This window comes from Anopheles arabiensis, chromosome 2, assembly GCF_016920715.1.
Source record: "Anopheles arabiensis isolate DONGOLA chromosome 2, AaraD3, whole genome shotgun sequence".
NCBI lineage: Eukaryota > Metazoa > Arthropoda > Insecta > Diptera > Culicidae > Anopheles > Anopheles arabiensis.
The window spans coordinates 46371213-46387109 of NC_053517.1; the positions used below are offsets into that span (position 1 = coordinate 46371213).

Genomic DNA, 15897 nt, shown 5'->3' on the forward strand with positions numbered 1-15897 from the left:
TGTTTGTGACCTTGTGGTATGGTTGAGAGGTCTGCTGGAACCAACCAAAGTGATGTAACTGGTGGAACGCTTTTGCCGGTGAGATTTTCCAGCTCCCATAGCGAAATTGGCATATCGATTCAATCGAATCGATCGAGCTGATGATTCTATTATAAAGAAATGTGCTTTTTGCAAGCGAAATTCTCCCTTCACCGGTATGACAAAGAAGCGGAAAACGAAGGTTAAAATATGCAAAACATTAATGGTTGTAACCAATATCGTTTTGTTTCGGGTTGGCTGTATTCGCCAGAAATTCAATACTCGTTGCTGGTGGCTTCAGATTCCATCAATCCTTTTATGTGCGAGATTTTATCACATCTTATCCACGGGGCTCGAGCGTTGTTGACGAGTTTTGCGTTACGTTTACGCAGCATGATGAAGAAATCGTCTATTGATTTATGTTTACCAAGCAGCTCTTTGCCCTTTTGCAACGGCGGGATTATTTTTGGGATGGCGACAAACGAGACACACTATTTGCTCGTGTCTGGAGGCTTTTATAGTCTTCTTCCCGCTTCTTCCTTTTCGTTAAACTAATGCCATATTCTTCATCAGCGTAAGTATATGTGAACGGATGTGTGTGAGAGAAAAAACACAGAACGGCTGAGTTTTGCTTGATGTGTGTGCCAGGTTGTACAAATATTGATTGAAAATGGTATCCGGCCAGTTGTTTTAGTTGTGTAGCATCCAGTTGTGTACGATTGGTGAATCATCATCGTAATCCGATATAAAGCATCGTTTTAATGCATGACAAAAGCGTCATTTAGCCTTCTCGATTTCATCTTCATTGTTTCGCCAGACGCTTACCATCACCATTCGGTATGACTGTTTGCTGAGCGAACAACGACCAAAGCGCATTACGAAACTGAAAAATTAACCCGTGTGGAAAGATAAGTTCAAAATTCCCGAAATGTGCATTGGATTCTAGCCTATTGAGCTGGTGAGAGACAAGTTATCGTAATGCGTTTTTGGATGGACGGTTTTTGAAGTATCCTTTATTTGCTGTAGCTTTGGTAGCGATTTAACTCCTGAATGTTAAGCAGCCTATCCTCCATCGAACGTCATAGCTGACAAAGCCATCAAAAAGCTCATGTTCCATTTAGCATCTACCAGAATCTTTTAACAGTACCATGCCCAACATTAGGCCTAAATGGCTCGACTCACTCTGTCTCCCACCCGTGCTTTCGTTTGACGTGCGAAGTTCTGGTGTCGTCATAAATTATTCCAAATTTGACATTGGCTGCTCGGGACAGGGTTCTCCTGCCCTTCGTTTCGGAAAAATCGTTGGTGATGGAGGGAAATTGAATTAGACTTGTGGAAGAAGGGTTTCTACCCGGCATTTGCAAGAAAACCAGTTTTGAGCGAAAAAGAGGGAGACAATTTATATACGACACCTTCCAACTACGACCCTTGCCGGGACCTTCGCAGAGTCAAACGCGAGTGAACGAGTTTGAGTTTTATTAGAGCAGACAGTTGACAAGTAGAGCATCGTTCCTTCATTTATGTAATGCTATCAATAAAACTGTTTTGATGTAAGCTAACCGTTCTTCTTGCATGTACTAATCACTGTCTTGTGGTTGTAGAAAATGGCGTTGAAATTCTATTAGATGATTTAATGTTATAAACGTTTACTATCCGCACTACAGTGACTGGTTCGTTCTAGCTAAAACGACTTATAAATATTGCTATGCCAATAGTATAACTTTTTTCCATATACATATTTTCTTCTAATCTGTTGTGTGTGTGTTGTTTTTCTTTTCACAAATTTTCACCCTCGCGATAACCCTGCTAGCATCGATCAATGAACCGCCCTTGCCGAGAAGGAAAAAGTGCCCCGAGCTAGCGTACCGGACGAACGAGTTTTTGGCTGCACGGGGCAAAAATGAAGCCATCGGGCACGATCGTACCGATGCGGGTGCAACGACTCACACTAGAGCAAGGGTAAGTGTACACACACAAATACGCACGGATGAAGCGAGTAGTCCCTTTCCGTTTCCGTGTCTATTGGGTCGGTCAATAGCATTGAGTGGTTGAGCAAACGTTTACATTCGCGTATTCGCTATCTTTTCTTTATCTTTATACGTTACTTGTTGTTTTGGCTTTCACATTTTTGTTGTTTTAACTCCAAACCCTTTATAACCAATGCACTAGCAAAACGATGTTTCCGATTAAATTACGATTATGGTATGTGGTTGTTTCGTTGTGTTCAATTGTTTTGTATGAAGAGAATACATACTATTTATTGTGTTCCTTTTTGTAACGAGCTTAAAACATGATTCGGCTATCAGATCTGCTTAGTTAGTATTAATGATATGCGTTGCTGTAATTAAGAGCATATGCAGAAGAATATGCATTAGTTTGTTTGCCCAGGTGTTGTTAACAATTTGAAATCTTAAAGAGAATTATTTTGCTAACGAAATTACTACGAATGCTATTTTTAACTATCAATGACTAATTTCCCGTTCACCGTTAGCAATTTTAACTTGCTGCTGGACTAATGTTACTAGATAAATAAGCAAATTTGTAACGCAATAGAAAACAAACTATCATTCTCATAGTTTTGATACATTAACACAAGAAAAAGTCGAATTTTTATAATGTGATACAAAACACCAGGCGTCTCCATTTGTTTATTTTTATTGTGAAAGAACGGTCATAGAGAGTTTATGTTGCTGAAAGCCAGGCGTTTCCTTCAAATAATAATAAAGACAAAGCATTTATAGACCATAGTTTCTTAAATAGTACACCATCTAATATGGTTACAAGATAATTGAACAAACAATACAATAAATATGTCTTTCTTCGCATTTGATCAAGCTCATGTAATAAATGTGTATACTATGTTTGCTGCGAACACAAACGCTTCAGTAGCACATTGACCTTTTCCACCGAGCATAATGCACAGATAAGCACACAGAGAGGCACCTATTACTTTACCACATGCTCTGTTTGATCCCGCAAAATGTGACAACTGTTACTCAGTAGCGCTAGTATTGATTTGATTTATCATTTTCCTACCGTATGGCTTTGCTATCGATTGTTTGTATTGTTTTTTCCTTCTTTACAGAAAGTGTGTTCATTCTGTTTGATTTTCTTTTTCACTATCGCGTGTGATTGTGTGTGAGCGAAGTAATTTGTTACTTTTGCGGCTTACCAGTAGTTACCCGGACAGCTGCTCCTGCTGCTGCTGCCGCTGCTGCCGATACACAGTCACCAACCCCCTAGTCCTTAGTGCTTTCTTTAGCAACCATAGTCTAGTGTGCCTAGCCGTACCGTAGGACGCTGATCGAATAGAAACGCGATGTGTTTGATGTAGAGCAGTATCAAAAATGCAACGTTTGTCTATTTAAAGATTTTAATTAAAATGAATACGTTCCGTTAATTGATTGACGCGATTGGAATTGTGCTTGGAAGCCGGAATGCACTAGACATCAGTTGTACTTGGACTAAAACGTAGCTGCAAACGACCGTTGGACTTAGGATGGTTTAAGCAAATTTACCCTCGACATTTGATCTAATATTGTTCCGCGTCAAAAGTATCGTACTATCGACCGATTAATTTATTTGTGAAATTTGTCAGTACAATTGAGATTGCAATGCATGTATTGGTATTCTTTTCAGTCCATCCGGCGCATCATTTAGCTAGACTCCTACTGTTACGTTGTGACCTGATTTAGAATTTTGTTTCCGTCCCTATAGACATGTTTTCAGTTGTTTAACATTTTGTGGCTTTTTTTAACGGTAAATTTTCACATAAACAGCTTATCGCAAAACGAATAAAATCTTTTGCATTATCACATATCGTCTCAATGATGCGAGATCGAAGGATACAGTAAAAGTTTACAAGCGTACTTTTTTTTGCTTATCGAAAAGACACACTTTAAGCAGACGATCAGTGATGTCTTAGTCTGACAGAAAAAGCAACTGAATAAACCACCAGTAGTCTTTTCTTTACTCAGCTGCTAATCATTTATTTTTTCTTACGCTATAACCTGATTGCAATTTTATTATTCTTTTAGTAATGAGACATTCATCTTTAGATTATTGTATGAACTTAAAACTTTTGATTGAGCTATGCTCAGTTAGCTACACTGGGAAAGATTCTCGTTCCCTTACAAAACCGTTGTTGAAAAACGTTTTTTTCTCCAAAAGATGCAAAGAAAGTGAGAGGCCATCATAGACCCTCATTCTAAACTAAACGCTTTACGACGATAAACCACCCACACCTCCATCCTGTATCTGACAAATGGCCAAGCGAGAAACAATGTATTCATTTTAATTACAGTCTGAAGAGCGTGGAACGCCGTCACGCCGCAGTAAATCGGAAGGACCGCCGGCGGGCGTCGCTAACGGAAGGCTTCCGACCGGGACCGGATATGCGAACGGAACTATCGAGCCACCGCCGGCTGCGAGCGCGGGCAGGGCACTGGAACAGGTAACGTGGCGCTTTTATCGTGCGTGTGCTTTAGTTTGGATGATTTTTACTTCACTTTTTCTCTTCCGTTTTCCTAATATTCAATCGTTTACTGTCACCATCTTCGTTTTTCCTTGTAAGAGAAGCGCGTGTGTGTTTGTTTGTGTGAAGTTTGCTGTTTGTGTTTGTGAGAGTGTGGGCTTGCGCGTGGATGTGTGTTTGTGTGTGAGTGTGTTTGCCTTTTTCTTGTACACTGCAATGTTTTCTTTTGTTTGGTGTCGCATCAAAATGTTTGAAACAGTTTAACCGTCCGTTTCCGGTGAAGTCGGACTGATCACACTGAATGACACATTTAGCTCACGCCACGAAATGCTACGTATTTTAAGATGCGGTTTTAAAGATGATTAGAATTCATTTTGTCAGCTGTTCCCATCATATCATAAGACTAGGACTACTCATCGTTAAACACCTATCTTAAGTGTGGTTTAGTCATTCAGCGTACAAAACGTTGTACATAATCATCGCATTGTATCCATACTAAACAATAAAAGAACGAACACCAACGCCATGAAACATCACACAAAATCGCTCATCTACCCATCGGCTATGTATGATGTGTAACGACACTGTCATATACCTTCACTGTGCATTAGGTAACGCACGTAGAGCCAATCCGCAATAAACAAAACAACACTATAATTTCCCCATTTCGTTACTTCCTTTGAGTTATATTGTTCTCTATTTCCTTTTTACGTGCGTCTTATGCTATGTTGTCAAACGTTGTTTAAGTTTTGTTCTCCCTCTGTTTTGTGTTTCTCTTCATTTTGAAGTGCAAGTGTTCATCCTTGATTCTTCCACCGTGTTGAACACTTTTTATCATTTCCTCTCCCCTGGTCGGCAGTAGCCGGACTGGGACCGATTGCGCAATCACTGAGCTAACGTAAGTTTGTTTTCTTCTTTCTTCTACCCTTTCAAATTACCCCGTTTCCACCGCTGCCCTCTTTCCTGCGCTTTCCTCCTTTCGCTCCCTGGCCTACCCACTCCTGGACATCCTTCTCGTTTCAGGCGGGTGAGTCTTCTACTAGTGGACTATTCAAAAAAACCATTACCAAACTGAGCACGGAGTACCGGCTCCAGTTCGTGTGGCCACACGTGCGGCGTGCGATCAGGGCGGCAGGTGCGCACGGCGCTGCTGGCGACGGTGACGGTGCGGACACTGTCGATGCACCCCCGCGCAAGTCCCTCTCCATGGGTGCACTGAAGGCGGCCCAGATCGGTGCCGCCGGTGGCGGCACCATCGCTTCCGTACACAAAAAACGAACGACTAACGAGCGAGAAGGTGCGATCGCGTGGGCGCGCGCGCTTTTTAACCAATTCCGATCCTTACCACCATCGTTCTTCCGTTTGTTTTTCGCTCTTTCTTTGGTGCTTTCATAGGTCGTTTTGGCTCACTGGCCGCTAGTACGCTCTTGCTTTTTTTTTGTCTCTCTCTCTCTCCCCCTCCTTCTCTCTTACTATACCCTGTACGTCCCACGGCTGTACGTCCAGTTTCATCGTATTACCTTCTTCTGCTGTTATTTAGCTGGCTAATGTTCTCATTTTTCTCCATCTCGTTGTTTTGCATCCTTGAGCGTAGATATTTGCTACTAAAGCTACTATTGCAATTTGTATTGGCAAAACTACATTCGCCTTCTATCCGTTCCCTTCTATACAATGACACTTCAAAGCATAAGTCTCTTCCTTTGGTCTCAAGCATGGTCGATTCTGATGTCCTATTGTATTGTAATACTGTCCTTCATGTGATGGTGTTACGTATAATTTGTCTTTCTTAGGCAGAGCTTGCTGGTATTACTTGGATGTACAGTGTTAATAATACTTCTACACTTATCTTCAGTTGAACCATCTTCTTCTTCTCTTGAATAGTTATTTTTTTCTAAATCGATATAAACTAATACATGACATATCCAATTGGAGTAACATATTTCTTTCGCCTGTTTGTCCCTGGAATCGGTGAGCTGGCTTAAGTTTTAAGAATTCATTTAAACTCCCAGTGCACCATTGTTCTTGAAATAAATTAATCATTTATATTGATATTTTGAAAACATACTTGCGTTATTGGTTTCCTGTTTTTTAGTTCGAAGAGTATCTTTTTGCGTTCATATTTTGTTCCAGTTTATTGCAGCGTATGTTATGCATATAAGATTTATCTTGAGTTAGAATAGAAAATATTTTAAGCTGAAATGTAGGCTAAGTTTGTTGGTTACTGTCTAGTGGTGAAAAGCATTATTATGGTTTTATAGCATTAATAGAAACATTGTATTATTTTTGAAAATTCGTAAACCATCCGTACCGATTCCCCGTTGGCCGCTCGTATCTTCTCAATCGTTTGTTTGATTTAACACAGATTTTACAGACACAAAAAAGTGGACATATACCATTCCATTCCTGTATCCTCATGCAACATAATTCATACAGAACTGTACCAGTTTCCGGTTGCTTCCCCAATCCCGTAATGTGAAACAAAATTCCCTTCTGTTTGTGCAATTAGTTAATTTTATCCTCATGAAGATCAATGTCAGACATGAGAATATTTTACCACATGATTTAGAAAGGAAAAAGTGCTGTTTGATTAAGTGGTTTTTATGCTACTGTGCGAAAAATAAAGAAAGCAATACCTTTTTCGAATCAAATTAGTTGATCTGAACATAATATAGGTAGGTTTTCATATACTTTTGACTTTGAGGGTTCATGTGTATGAACGTAACCAATTGGCACAATGAAAGAGTGAATAACATTCATTCATCTTTGTCCAGCCGCTTAGGAAGATTATTACTAACTTTCAACGCCGTTTGCGCATGCATTTTGATGCCTTCATACCCGAAAAGAAGTTGCAAGCAACCTATTTGAAAAAAAAAATATGAATGTTAACGGCTGTGTTGTTTAAAGTAATTTCAAGTATATGAAACATTATCAAAGAAAAAATGATTTCATTGAAACTTTTTAAAAAAATTAATGCATTAAAATTAAGTAAAAACGTGACACAAATTTTACAGTGTAACTTTTATTTCCTTGTACAATACGCAATTTATCCTGTGGACATTATTTTTGGAACTACAGTTTCATTATTAGTACATCTTTCAACATTTCCGTTCCCACCTATCCAAGTGCCAAAATCCTTTTAGTTGTGTTCCAAGCGGGAGACATGTTCGAGTCATAAGGCGAACGAACGTTCACATGGCAAAATATCTAAACACCAGAGAATTATCGCTCCTCGCCGAGTAATGATGTTCTTTTTCTCTCTCTCTCTTTTCCTCCATTTCTTTTTTTGTACCGTTTTCAATACCCGATTATGCTTTGTCCCCTGTCTTACCTTATCCATCTGAATGAATTTCCATTTCATGCCTCGTGGGTCAACTCCAGCCACGGCCACGGAGCTCGAACCGCTGGTGAACGATTGCGATACTTCGGTGGAAAAGCCGCAGCAGCCGAATGAAAAGTAATGACTTTGCGATTATTCGAAGCATTTCATACGTCACGCGTTTCAAGCTCTGTACTAAACAGCTCTCTTTTTTGTACTTTTTTCGATAACCCTGTTATGTACGCGGAGTAGACGAGGGGAGATGGCTCGTGTTGTGGAGCAGAAGATAAAGGCACTACGCGTGGAGAAGGAGAAGTTTGGTTTTGAACCGGAAGCGGGTGATGTGTCCCGGGCACAAGCAAACTCAGGCATCGACAATGCCTGGTACAAGGAAGTGCTGGAGCTGAGGAAGAAGGCTGGCGAGTACCGGGTAGGTGTTGATGGTACCATTTTCCACACACTGGTTCGCATTCTCATTACGCTTGTCTGCTTTCTCAGAACCGTGGCTGGGGAGTGGAGATGAATCCCGATCTCTTTACTAAGCAGGTTGAGCTGTGGGACCAAGTGTCCCGCCGCAGCTCGCTGAGTGCACTTTCGTTGGCATCAAGCGTACGGTACAGTATCTCATTATGGCCACTGCAACTCGAAAAAAGCGCATATGGTACATGAGTTTCATGCATTCCTTTATTTCCCCTCCAGGCCAATTACGAAAGAAGAAAAAGATAAGGAAAACAACAAAAAGAGCTCTCCAACCAAGCCACGGGGTGGCCGAGTCCCCGGTGGTGCTCGCCCGGTTGAAGCAAACAGGGCGGCATTGCCGGATGGGTTGAACTTCTCGGCAGCCGCTCGTAGCCGCAAGGACGCCATTCGCCATCATCTGGAGCGCACGACTGGGCCGGACGTTGAGGAGGGTGCCCTGTTGCCATCACCGACGCGCGAAAAGCTTATGCCGGCAATACCGCGCTCCAAAGCGGACAGTCCACAGCGTGGCAGTCCGCAGAAGACGGCGCTATCACGTCACGGCAGCCCGCAGAAGGGTAGCCCGCAAAAGAGCAGCCCGAAGAAAATGTCCAGCAAAGGTAGGTTATTTACCACTGACATAGAGCTTACCACTGAAAAGTATAAAAATGGCATCGGATATTACAAGGTTTACCTCTCCTGCATAGAACTGACCATCATGCTAAGGGTAAACCGATTAGTCACCATTAGCCAAACCCAAAATGAGTTACACATGCTTAGATTAGAGACACTGAGGTTCTCACGCCAAAAGAAATAAAGCATCAATTTTCATACCTGTTTCTAACACAGATACTGCTGATCTGTTCAGTTCCATCACATTTATATTCTTGGATGCTCTTTACAGGGTTTTCCGTGGTTTGTTGATGATTTCTCGTATTTTTTGGGTTTGCTCTCAATTTATTCATCGATCTCATAAACGATTTGGATTTTAGACATCGTTGCATTGAAAATCAATACAATCGAGGAAAAATTCCAAAAAAATATGGGAAACATCCAAAAAATACGCGTAACATCCAAAACAAAAAATGAAACTCTGTAGAAGGTTTCAGAAGGTCTTTTTACAGTTTCGATGATAATTTTTAAACAGACACATGATTTTTTACCTTTCATTTTTTTTGGAACTTACGTAAGGATTTCGTCAAAGTTTCCTTGGTATTTTAAATGTTAATTTGAGTTAACTACAAAAAAAACAGAAAATTTTGCAAAACGAAAAGATGTTCTATACGAAAAGATGTTGTTCAGATCGGCAACGCAACGTAAGCCTCGGCAAGAATGATTTTCCTGGATGTTCGGTCCCTGGCTGGAGCCTCCCATCCACGAAATCACCCGATTTCTGATAGATCTTGCTTCAACTAATCCAGCCATCGAGCTCGCTGTGCTTCCTTGCAATTCGTGCTGAACTGGGGGTAACTGTAGTACGTTTTCTTAATAGCGCATGAGTCCGGAATCCACACAACATGTCCCAGCCATCGCATCCTGCCAGCCTTCGCTACCGTCAGGATGTCCGCCTCGCAGTAGAGTTTAGGAAGATCGGGGTTCATACTTCTCCTCCACATTTCATGCTCCACCAAAGATGCAGAATACGTCGCTCAAACACGTCCAGAGCGTTTGCATCCTCCGCTCGGATGCTCCAAGACCCATCTCCATAGAGGACCACCTGGCGAATCAAATCTAGCTGCTTCGGGTGTACGCCTTTCACACTTTCGTTGTTGTCTTAACGAAGATGTCGATATCATCCGCGAAGCCAAGAAATTGGAGAGCCCGGTAGAGGATCGTGCCACGGATGTCGTTGTCTATCCCCGAGCTATTAATGATACTTTCGGGATCTTGCGCTCTCGGCGTTTCTAGAGGATCTGTCGAAGTTACCATTCTGTACGACGGGGACGTATTGAGTAGGAATAGGGGATGAAGAGCATATGTTAACCTTCTAGAGGTTTCGGATCCATCCCCGTATATGCGAGGTATTGCTACAGCACTGCCAACAGAACTCTTTAAGTGTATTGGCATACACAGTTTTAAATAAAAAATAACTATTTTAATTAACATTATTTGTTAAAAAGGAGTCTCTAAATTATTTGAGTTTTTCATAGTTTTTATATCTTTGTTTTCCCCTTCTTTTCTTACACTCACAGGACGTTCCCAATCCGTAGGACCTGCCGTTGCCACCGACGGTACTGCACCGGTGGTTGCCGGTGGTTCGCCGAAGCGTCAGATCCGTTCTGGCAGTACCGTCGCAGCCTCGACTGCTTCATCGGCCGCCAAAACGCACAAGAAAACGCCGACCACGGCTACGGCGCCGGTCATCGCGCAAAACCAGCAGTTGGGACCGCAACAACCCGAACGAAGACCTCGCCCGAGTGAGTACCGGTAGTTTGGAAGTTCGTTGGACGGACGGACAACCGAATGTTGTGCTAGGTTTACGTTTGTTCTTCTGTTCCGTTTACTTCTGCTAGCTACGTTCCTTCCGTTTGCTATCGTTCAGTCAGATTTTTGATACTAGAAGTCCCGCCCCTCCTCCCACTTAGGATGTTAATCCACTTTTCTTCCTGCCCTGTTTCGCTGTTTCTCCCTTGGATTTCTTGTACCTGTTTTGACCTATCTTTCTGTGCAATAATTTAACGTGTATAACTACTTGTTTCAAACTAGAAACTGCATCACAACCATGTTGACGGGTGTAATCGTGAAGGTGATGTTTTGATGTGGTAAAAAAGAGAATAAAAAAACGGTGGGAAACTTCATCAAGTTATCGAGTTGAAGGCGCTGAAAGATTCATTTTTGATTTATTGGAACTTTGATTGACTATGCGTAGAAATAATTTCGATAACTTGGTAACTTCCCAGTAACTGCATTTATAGTACCATATTTCTAGAATAGGCGTAAAACAAGATCATATTGCTACTGTTTTATTATACGTTTTCTTTATTTAAAAACGTCCCTGCAGCTCGTAGTCCTTTTTCTGTGGTATTTGGGGTTTAGAATAGAATAAAAACAAAAATGCATTTGATCGGCCAGAACTGAATGATGAAATATCAGTTCAAATGAATTTCTTGAATAGCATGGTAAAATCGCTGTCATCGTATGTTCCAAGCAGCAGTTTGGTTCGTGGACGCCAGATTGCTGCTTGAGGCAGAGAATTTTATATTGACCCACATGCTTTCACTGAAGCATGGTTTTGGTTAGCTGATATAAACATACATAGTGGCGCTAATGATGCAGCTGTATAGAACCATTAGTGGGTTACCATTAGCACGTCAGCAGAAGTAATGTTAGGCAATTTCAAATCTTATTACTTTCGTTGTATTTGTGTTTTCTCTGTGTGTTACGTAGTTAACAACCATTTTACGATAGTATTTTATAGAATAGTAACAACAGTGTTCAAAATTCTCGACGCAATCTTTTGATGAATGATGTTCGGCAGAATCTTACGTCAACCATGATGAAAACAACAATGGCTGGTATAATATTTTACGAGCTACCAGGCTGCTCCATTGATATTAGGATTAGATTTATGAATTATATTTCTATGCGCTTCTAGAGGGATTTCGATTAATACCATGGTAATATCATCATATTACCTACATTCTCCCTAGTCAGGTCCATCCTAGCTTATCACTCTAAGGTATCATACGTTCTCTCAATCATCATCCCTTTGTTCCCTGTCCCTTCCGTCTTACTTTGCCTTCGATGCAGCAGTTGAACCACATTTTATTCGGGCAGATCTACACCTACTCAACGAATATGACTATTGTGATTGACTTACACACACACATACACACAAACCCACACATATACACAACAAAAGGCCGTAAACGTCCTATTGATGATGTCAAATTCTAGATCCAGGACAGTCATTAATCTTTCGATATTCATTCTTTTCTTTTCTCTTCCACAACGTTCCACATTCTGCCACCGTCACTGAACCCCGTTTATGTGCCCCTACACCCAACCCACACATACACGATTCTCTTGTCGATTTACCTTTCTTTCTTGACTCGTTTGGGGAATTTTGGGTTTGATCCCAAATATCCCGTCGGTCATATCGTCTTTTGTGTGTGTGTGTTTTTCGGTTTGTCCTTGCGCTCACCCGGTCACTTTCACTCACGCTCTTTCTCTCTCTCTCTCTCTTTTCAATCCAAAACTATCTCTCTCTCTCTCTATTTTTTTTCATTGCTAACCGTCAGCATCCCTTTCCACTACCAATCATTCCCGCTCGAAGAGCAGCACCCTGCCCACGAGTCGCCTCCACGCTCCGCATTCCAGTACCCTCACGAACCTCACCAACAACAATCATCTTCCCAATGCATCACCATCATCATCCGCCGCCACAATGGCCGCGTCCATGATCGCGTCCACCACCAGCTCCAGCATGCCCGCCAACGCCGCCACCGCCGCCGCCCGCGCCAAGCTTACGCTTGCGACTGCCTCCACCAAGCGGCAGCCGGGTGGTGCACGGTCGGTCAAACCGCCTACCAGCCTGGCAAGTGACTCCTCTGCCCCTTCGTCGGCGTCCAGCACGCTGAGGAAGAAGCAGAGGGTAGCGACGGTGCCTGAGGGCGGCGGTGGTACGGTGGGTGGACGGGGCAGCGGCAGCGCCAGATCGGTTGAATCGGACAAAAAATTACCCACCGGAAGTAAGTAGCTCTCGGCGAGGAGGATGAGGAGCAGTAGGAGAAGGAGGAGGAGTCGTGCCATTGAATCATTGTGTTGTCCTTTTTTTGACACGAACCCACGAAAACCCCCCTCTATCTCTCGCTCTCTTCTACATTTGATCTCCGCCTGTTTTGCCATTTCGATCTCGCTCTAGCTATTTAAGGAATCTGTAACGTCTTTACCATTTGAAGATTCGTTTTCTTTTGTTTTTTGTTTTTTGTTTTTAAACCATACGTGTCCCATACATTCGCTCAACGAAACTCATGCAACGCGAGCTTTGATCTTAATACTGCTCTCGCACACACGCCACACACAAAAACGCAAAACAAATCACGAACGAGCGATATTGCGCTCCCATCGAGAGCAGTTTTACTGTTGGCCTTTACGCGTGTGTGTATGTGTGGTTTTGGTTTTGAACTAAAATGATCTCCGAAGTTCATAAATTGCGTGAGCAATGAGGGTGTTTTTAATACAACAAGACAATTGTTGCGGCCCACGTTTACGCTTGTGTGCCAATGCGGAATTGTGTGTGCGTGTGTGTTTTCTTAGTGTGCCTTAATCGTTTTAGTGTGTGTGTGTGTGTGTGTTTCTATCTATCTTTGTGTTGTACATATCTTTCTCCTCTGTACCTCTAGTTCGAACCAGTACTAGTTAGTGACCCCTGTTCAAGTGTATTGAGTAGCTGTAGTAGGCGTTATTATGAACTGGGGTGGTTTTTCTTCCTTTTATCTAATGCTCTTTCTTTCTCTCTTTCGATCCTCCCTTAGATGTGTTTATACGTGTGTACCTACATATATCTATCATTCTCTGTAGCCGATGTTTAGTTTAGTTTCGCTGTACACATTTCTGTTTACTCTGCTTTTATTTTGTGTTGATGTTACGCTTCTTTTACTTAATTTTTAGTTTATTTATGTTTTATTTCTATTCAGTTGTGATTCCCGGTATGTGTGTTTGTGTGTAGAGTGAAGAAAGCTTTGTTATGTTTTTTTATCGCTCTGTTATATTTTATTTTTTTGTTTTTTGTTTGCCCTTCTTATGTCGGTAATTCTAACACACGTTTTGCGTTTTTTTTTCTTATGACCTTGAGTTAGAAACTGTAATCGTGAGCGTGTAGCTTGTAGTACGTACTGTACCGTAGTGAGCGTTACTAATGTCCTGTGGACGTGTGTCACTTCCGTGTTTTCTCCCCCCCCCCCGTAATATCTGCACATTGTTGCACCATTCAACAATCCCTGGCATCATCTCTTTAGGCGTTGAGGATGCAGACAAGGAATCGGCTCCGACCGTGGTTCCGCCACCGGAAATACTCGAGCAGATCATCAAATCACCGCCGGAGCCCACACGCGTCAAGTCTCCGGAGCAGATCATCATGCGCTCGCCGGATCCGGTTAACTGGACGGTGCCGTTGGACACGGGAAAAACATTTACCGTAACACAGAACGTTCGCGAAGGTAAGTGGCTACAACGTTTAGATTGCTCATGGTTATCACGGTTACATCGTTTACTTTCTCGTTTATCTTGCAGGTGATCCTATGATTCGCCCGCACAGCGAAATTAAGGCTTCAACTCCAGTGGAGCAACCGCCTCCACCGCCACAGTCGGCGCCACCAGAGCTTTCGGAACAGTCTAAAATGCCTAGTAAGTAGAATCTGGGTTTTATCTAAAATAATTGGAAGATATTAGGTGCGAAGTTGTTAACCCCTCATAGATATAGACCCTCTTCTACTAACCATGTGACGAACAGTTAGTCGCGGTACACCATATACGCGGTACCGCATGAAATAGGATTTGGAGATATGCGGTTTTCTAAATTTGGGGCCTTTCACGATACTAGCTAGCTTTTTTACATGGAGTTTGACAGTTGGCGGGTGAAATAATCTCAATTTTAAGCCCTACATTATTTTTGCCACAAAGCTAGAATTGGTTTCGAGTACCAGCTTGAAAAAATGTCATGGTCAAGGTCGTGTTTGCATTTATCCCAAGGTGCATTAAAGAAATCAGGTGATGGAATCTAGAATCAAAGCGTATGTAAACCAGGTGGTATCATAGCCTATTTTTTATAACCACATCCGTTTTTGCCAGGAAGGGTGAACACTTTTGCTCAAACAGCCTTTCTGGTAGCTTGACGGATACACAAACCACTATTAACATCATCATTCATAAAAATCAGCCTTCTAAATGCCTTGGTATAAGCCCACCTGTATGTCATACCCACTTTGCAAATACTTTTAAAAGAGAACGGGCCCACTGTGTGTAAACTCAGATTAACATGTTTACTATTTATTGTGCAAAACGTACACTTAGTGTTCAGTTAAGTTTTTTTAGTAAACTATGATGGATTCAAGTCATGAACAGGGAAACATTTTTTATTTGCATTATTTTACCAACATTCAGATTAGGCAGAAACTGTATCATCTCATTTTAAGTCGATTCTTCGTCTAACGGACCATCAAACGATAGGCAAATAACGAGGAGATAGACAAAAACGGAGTGTCCGAACTTCAGTTTAGTGCTTATATATGTTATTTACATCGATTACGAAATCAAAGAGAAATCAAATGGTTTAAAAAATATTTTACATAAAGTGTTTCACTTCTACTACCCAGTACATTGGGAAACGTTAGAATATACATATAACGTCGCAAAGCTCTATTTACAAATTACATAAAATACAATAATCAGATAGTGTTCCAGATAGAATAGTGACATATGCCAACTCATGCAGTATCAGTTTTCTATCCCAATGATTCTGCCTTTATCTTTTAGCTGAGTTAACATCTCTAGACAATGTACAGTATAGCCAACAGTAGCCATGTTATGGAAAAAGTCCAATATGTTTTTGGAATCCTTGAAATATCTTTATTTGTTGAAGCGGTTTTCATGAATTAATTAAATTATTCGTTCTCTCATTACATTTCAG

At 41.7% G+C, this 15897-nt stretch overlaps 1 protein-coding gene across 11 annotated transcripts in view; it reads left to right on the forward strand.

The window, feature by feature from the left end:
- The window catches only part of LOC120907637 (mucin-5AC), a 30920-nt gene that overhangs the window by 10196 nt on the left and 4827 nt on the right, over positions 1 to 15897 (forward strand). For 6 of the 11 annotated variants that reach the window (XM_040319090.1, XM_040319087.1, XM_040319093.1 and 3 more), the window contains 11 exons: positions 1829 to 1977; positions 4322 to 4471; positions 5516 to 5789; positions 7871 to 7946; positions 8061 to 8238; positions 8307 to 8422; positions 8508 to 8887; positions 10460 to 10684; positions 12509 to 12958; positions 14228 to 14428; positions 14502 to 14615. In XM_040319090.1, coding sequence (XP_040175024.1) covers positions 1829 to 1977; positions 4322 to 4471; positions 5516 to 5789; positions 7871 to 7946; positions 8061 to 8238; positions 8307 to 8422; positions 8508 to 8887; positions 10460 to 10684; positions 12509 to 12958; positions 14228 to 14428; positions 14502 to 14615 — 2313 coding nt within the window. Of the gene's footprint in view, positions 1 to 1828; positions 1978 to 4321; positions 4472 to 5515; positions 5790 to 7870; positions 7947 to 8060; positions 8239 to 8306; positions 8423 to 8507; positions 8888 to 10459; positions 10685 to 12508; positions 12959 to 13744; positions 13757 to 14227; positions 14429 to 14501; positions 14616 to 15897 lie in introns of all 11 variants that reach the window. The other 5 variants (XM_040319095.1, XM_040319097.1, XM_040319094.1 and 2 more) reach the window with 5 other exon arrangements.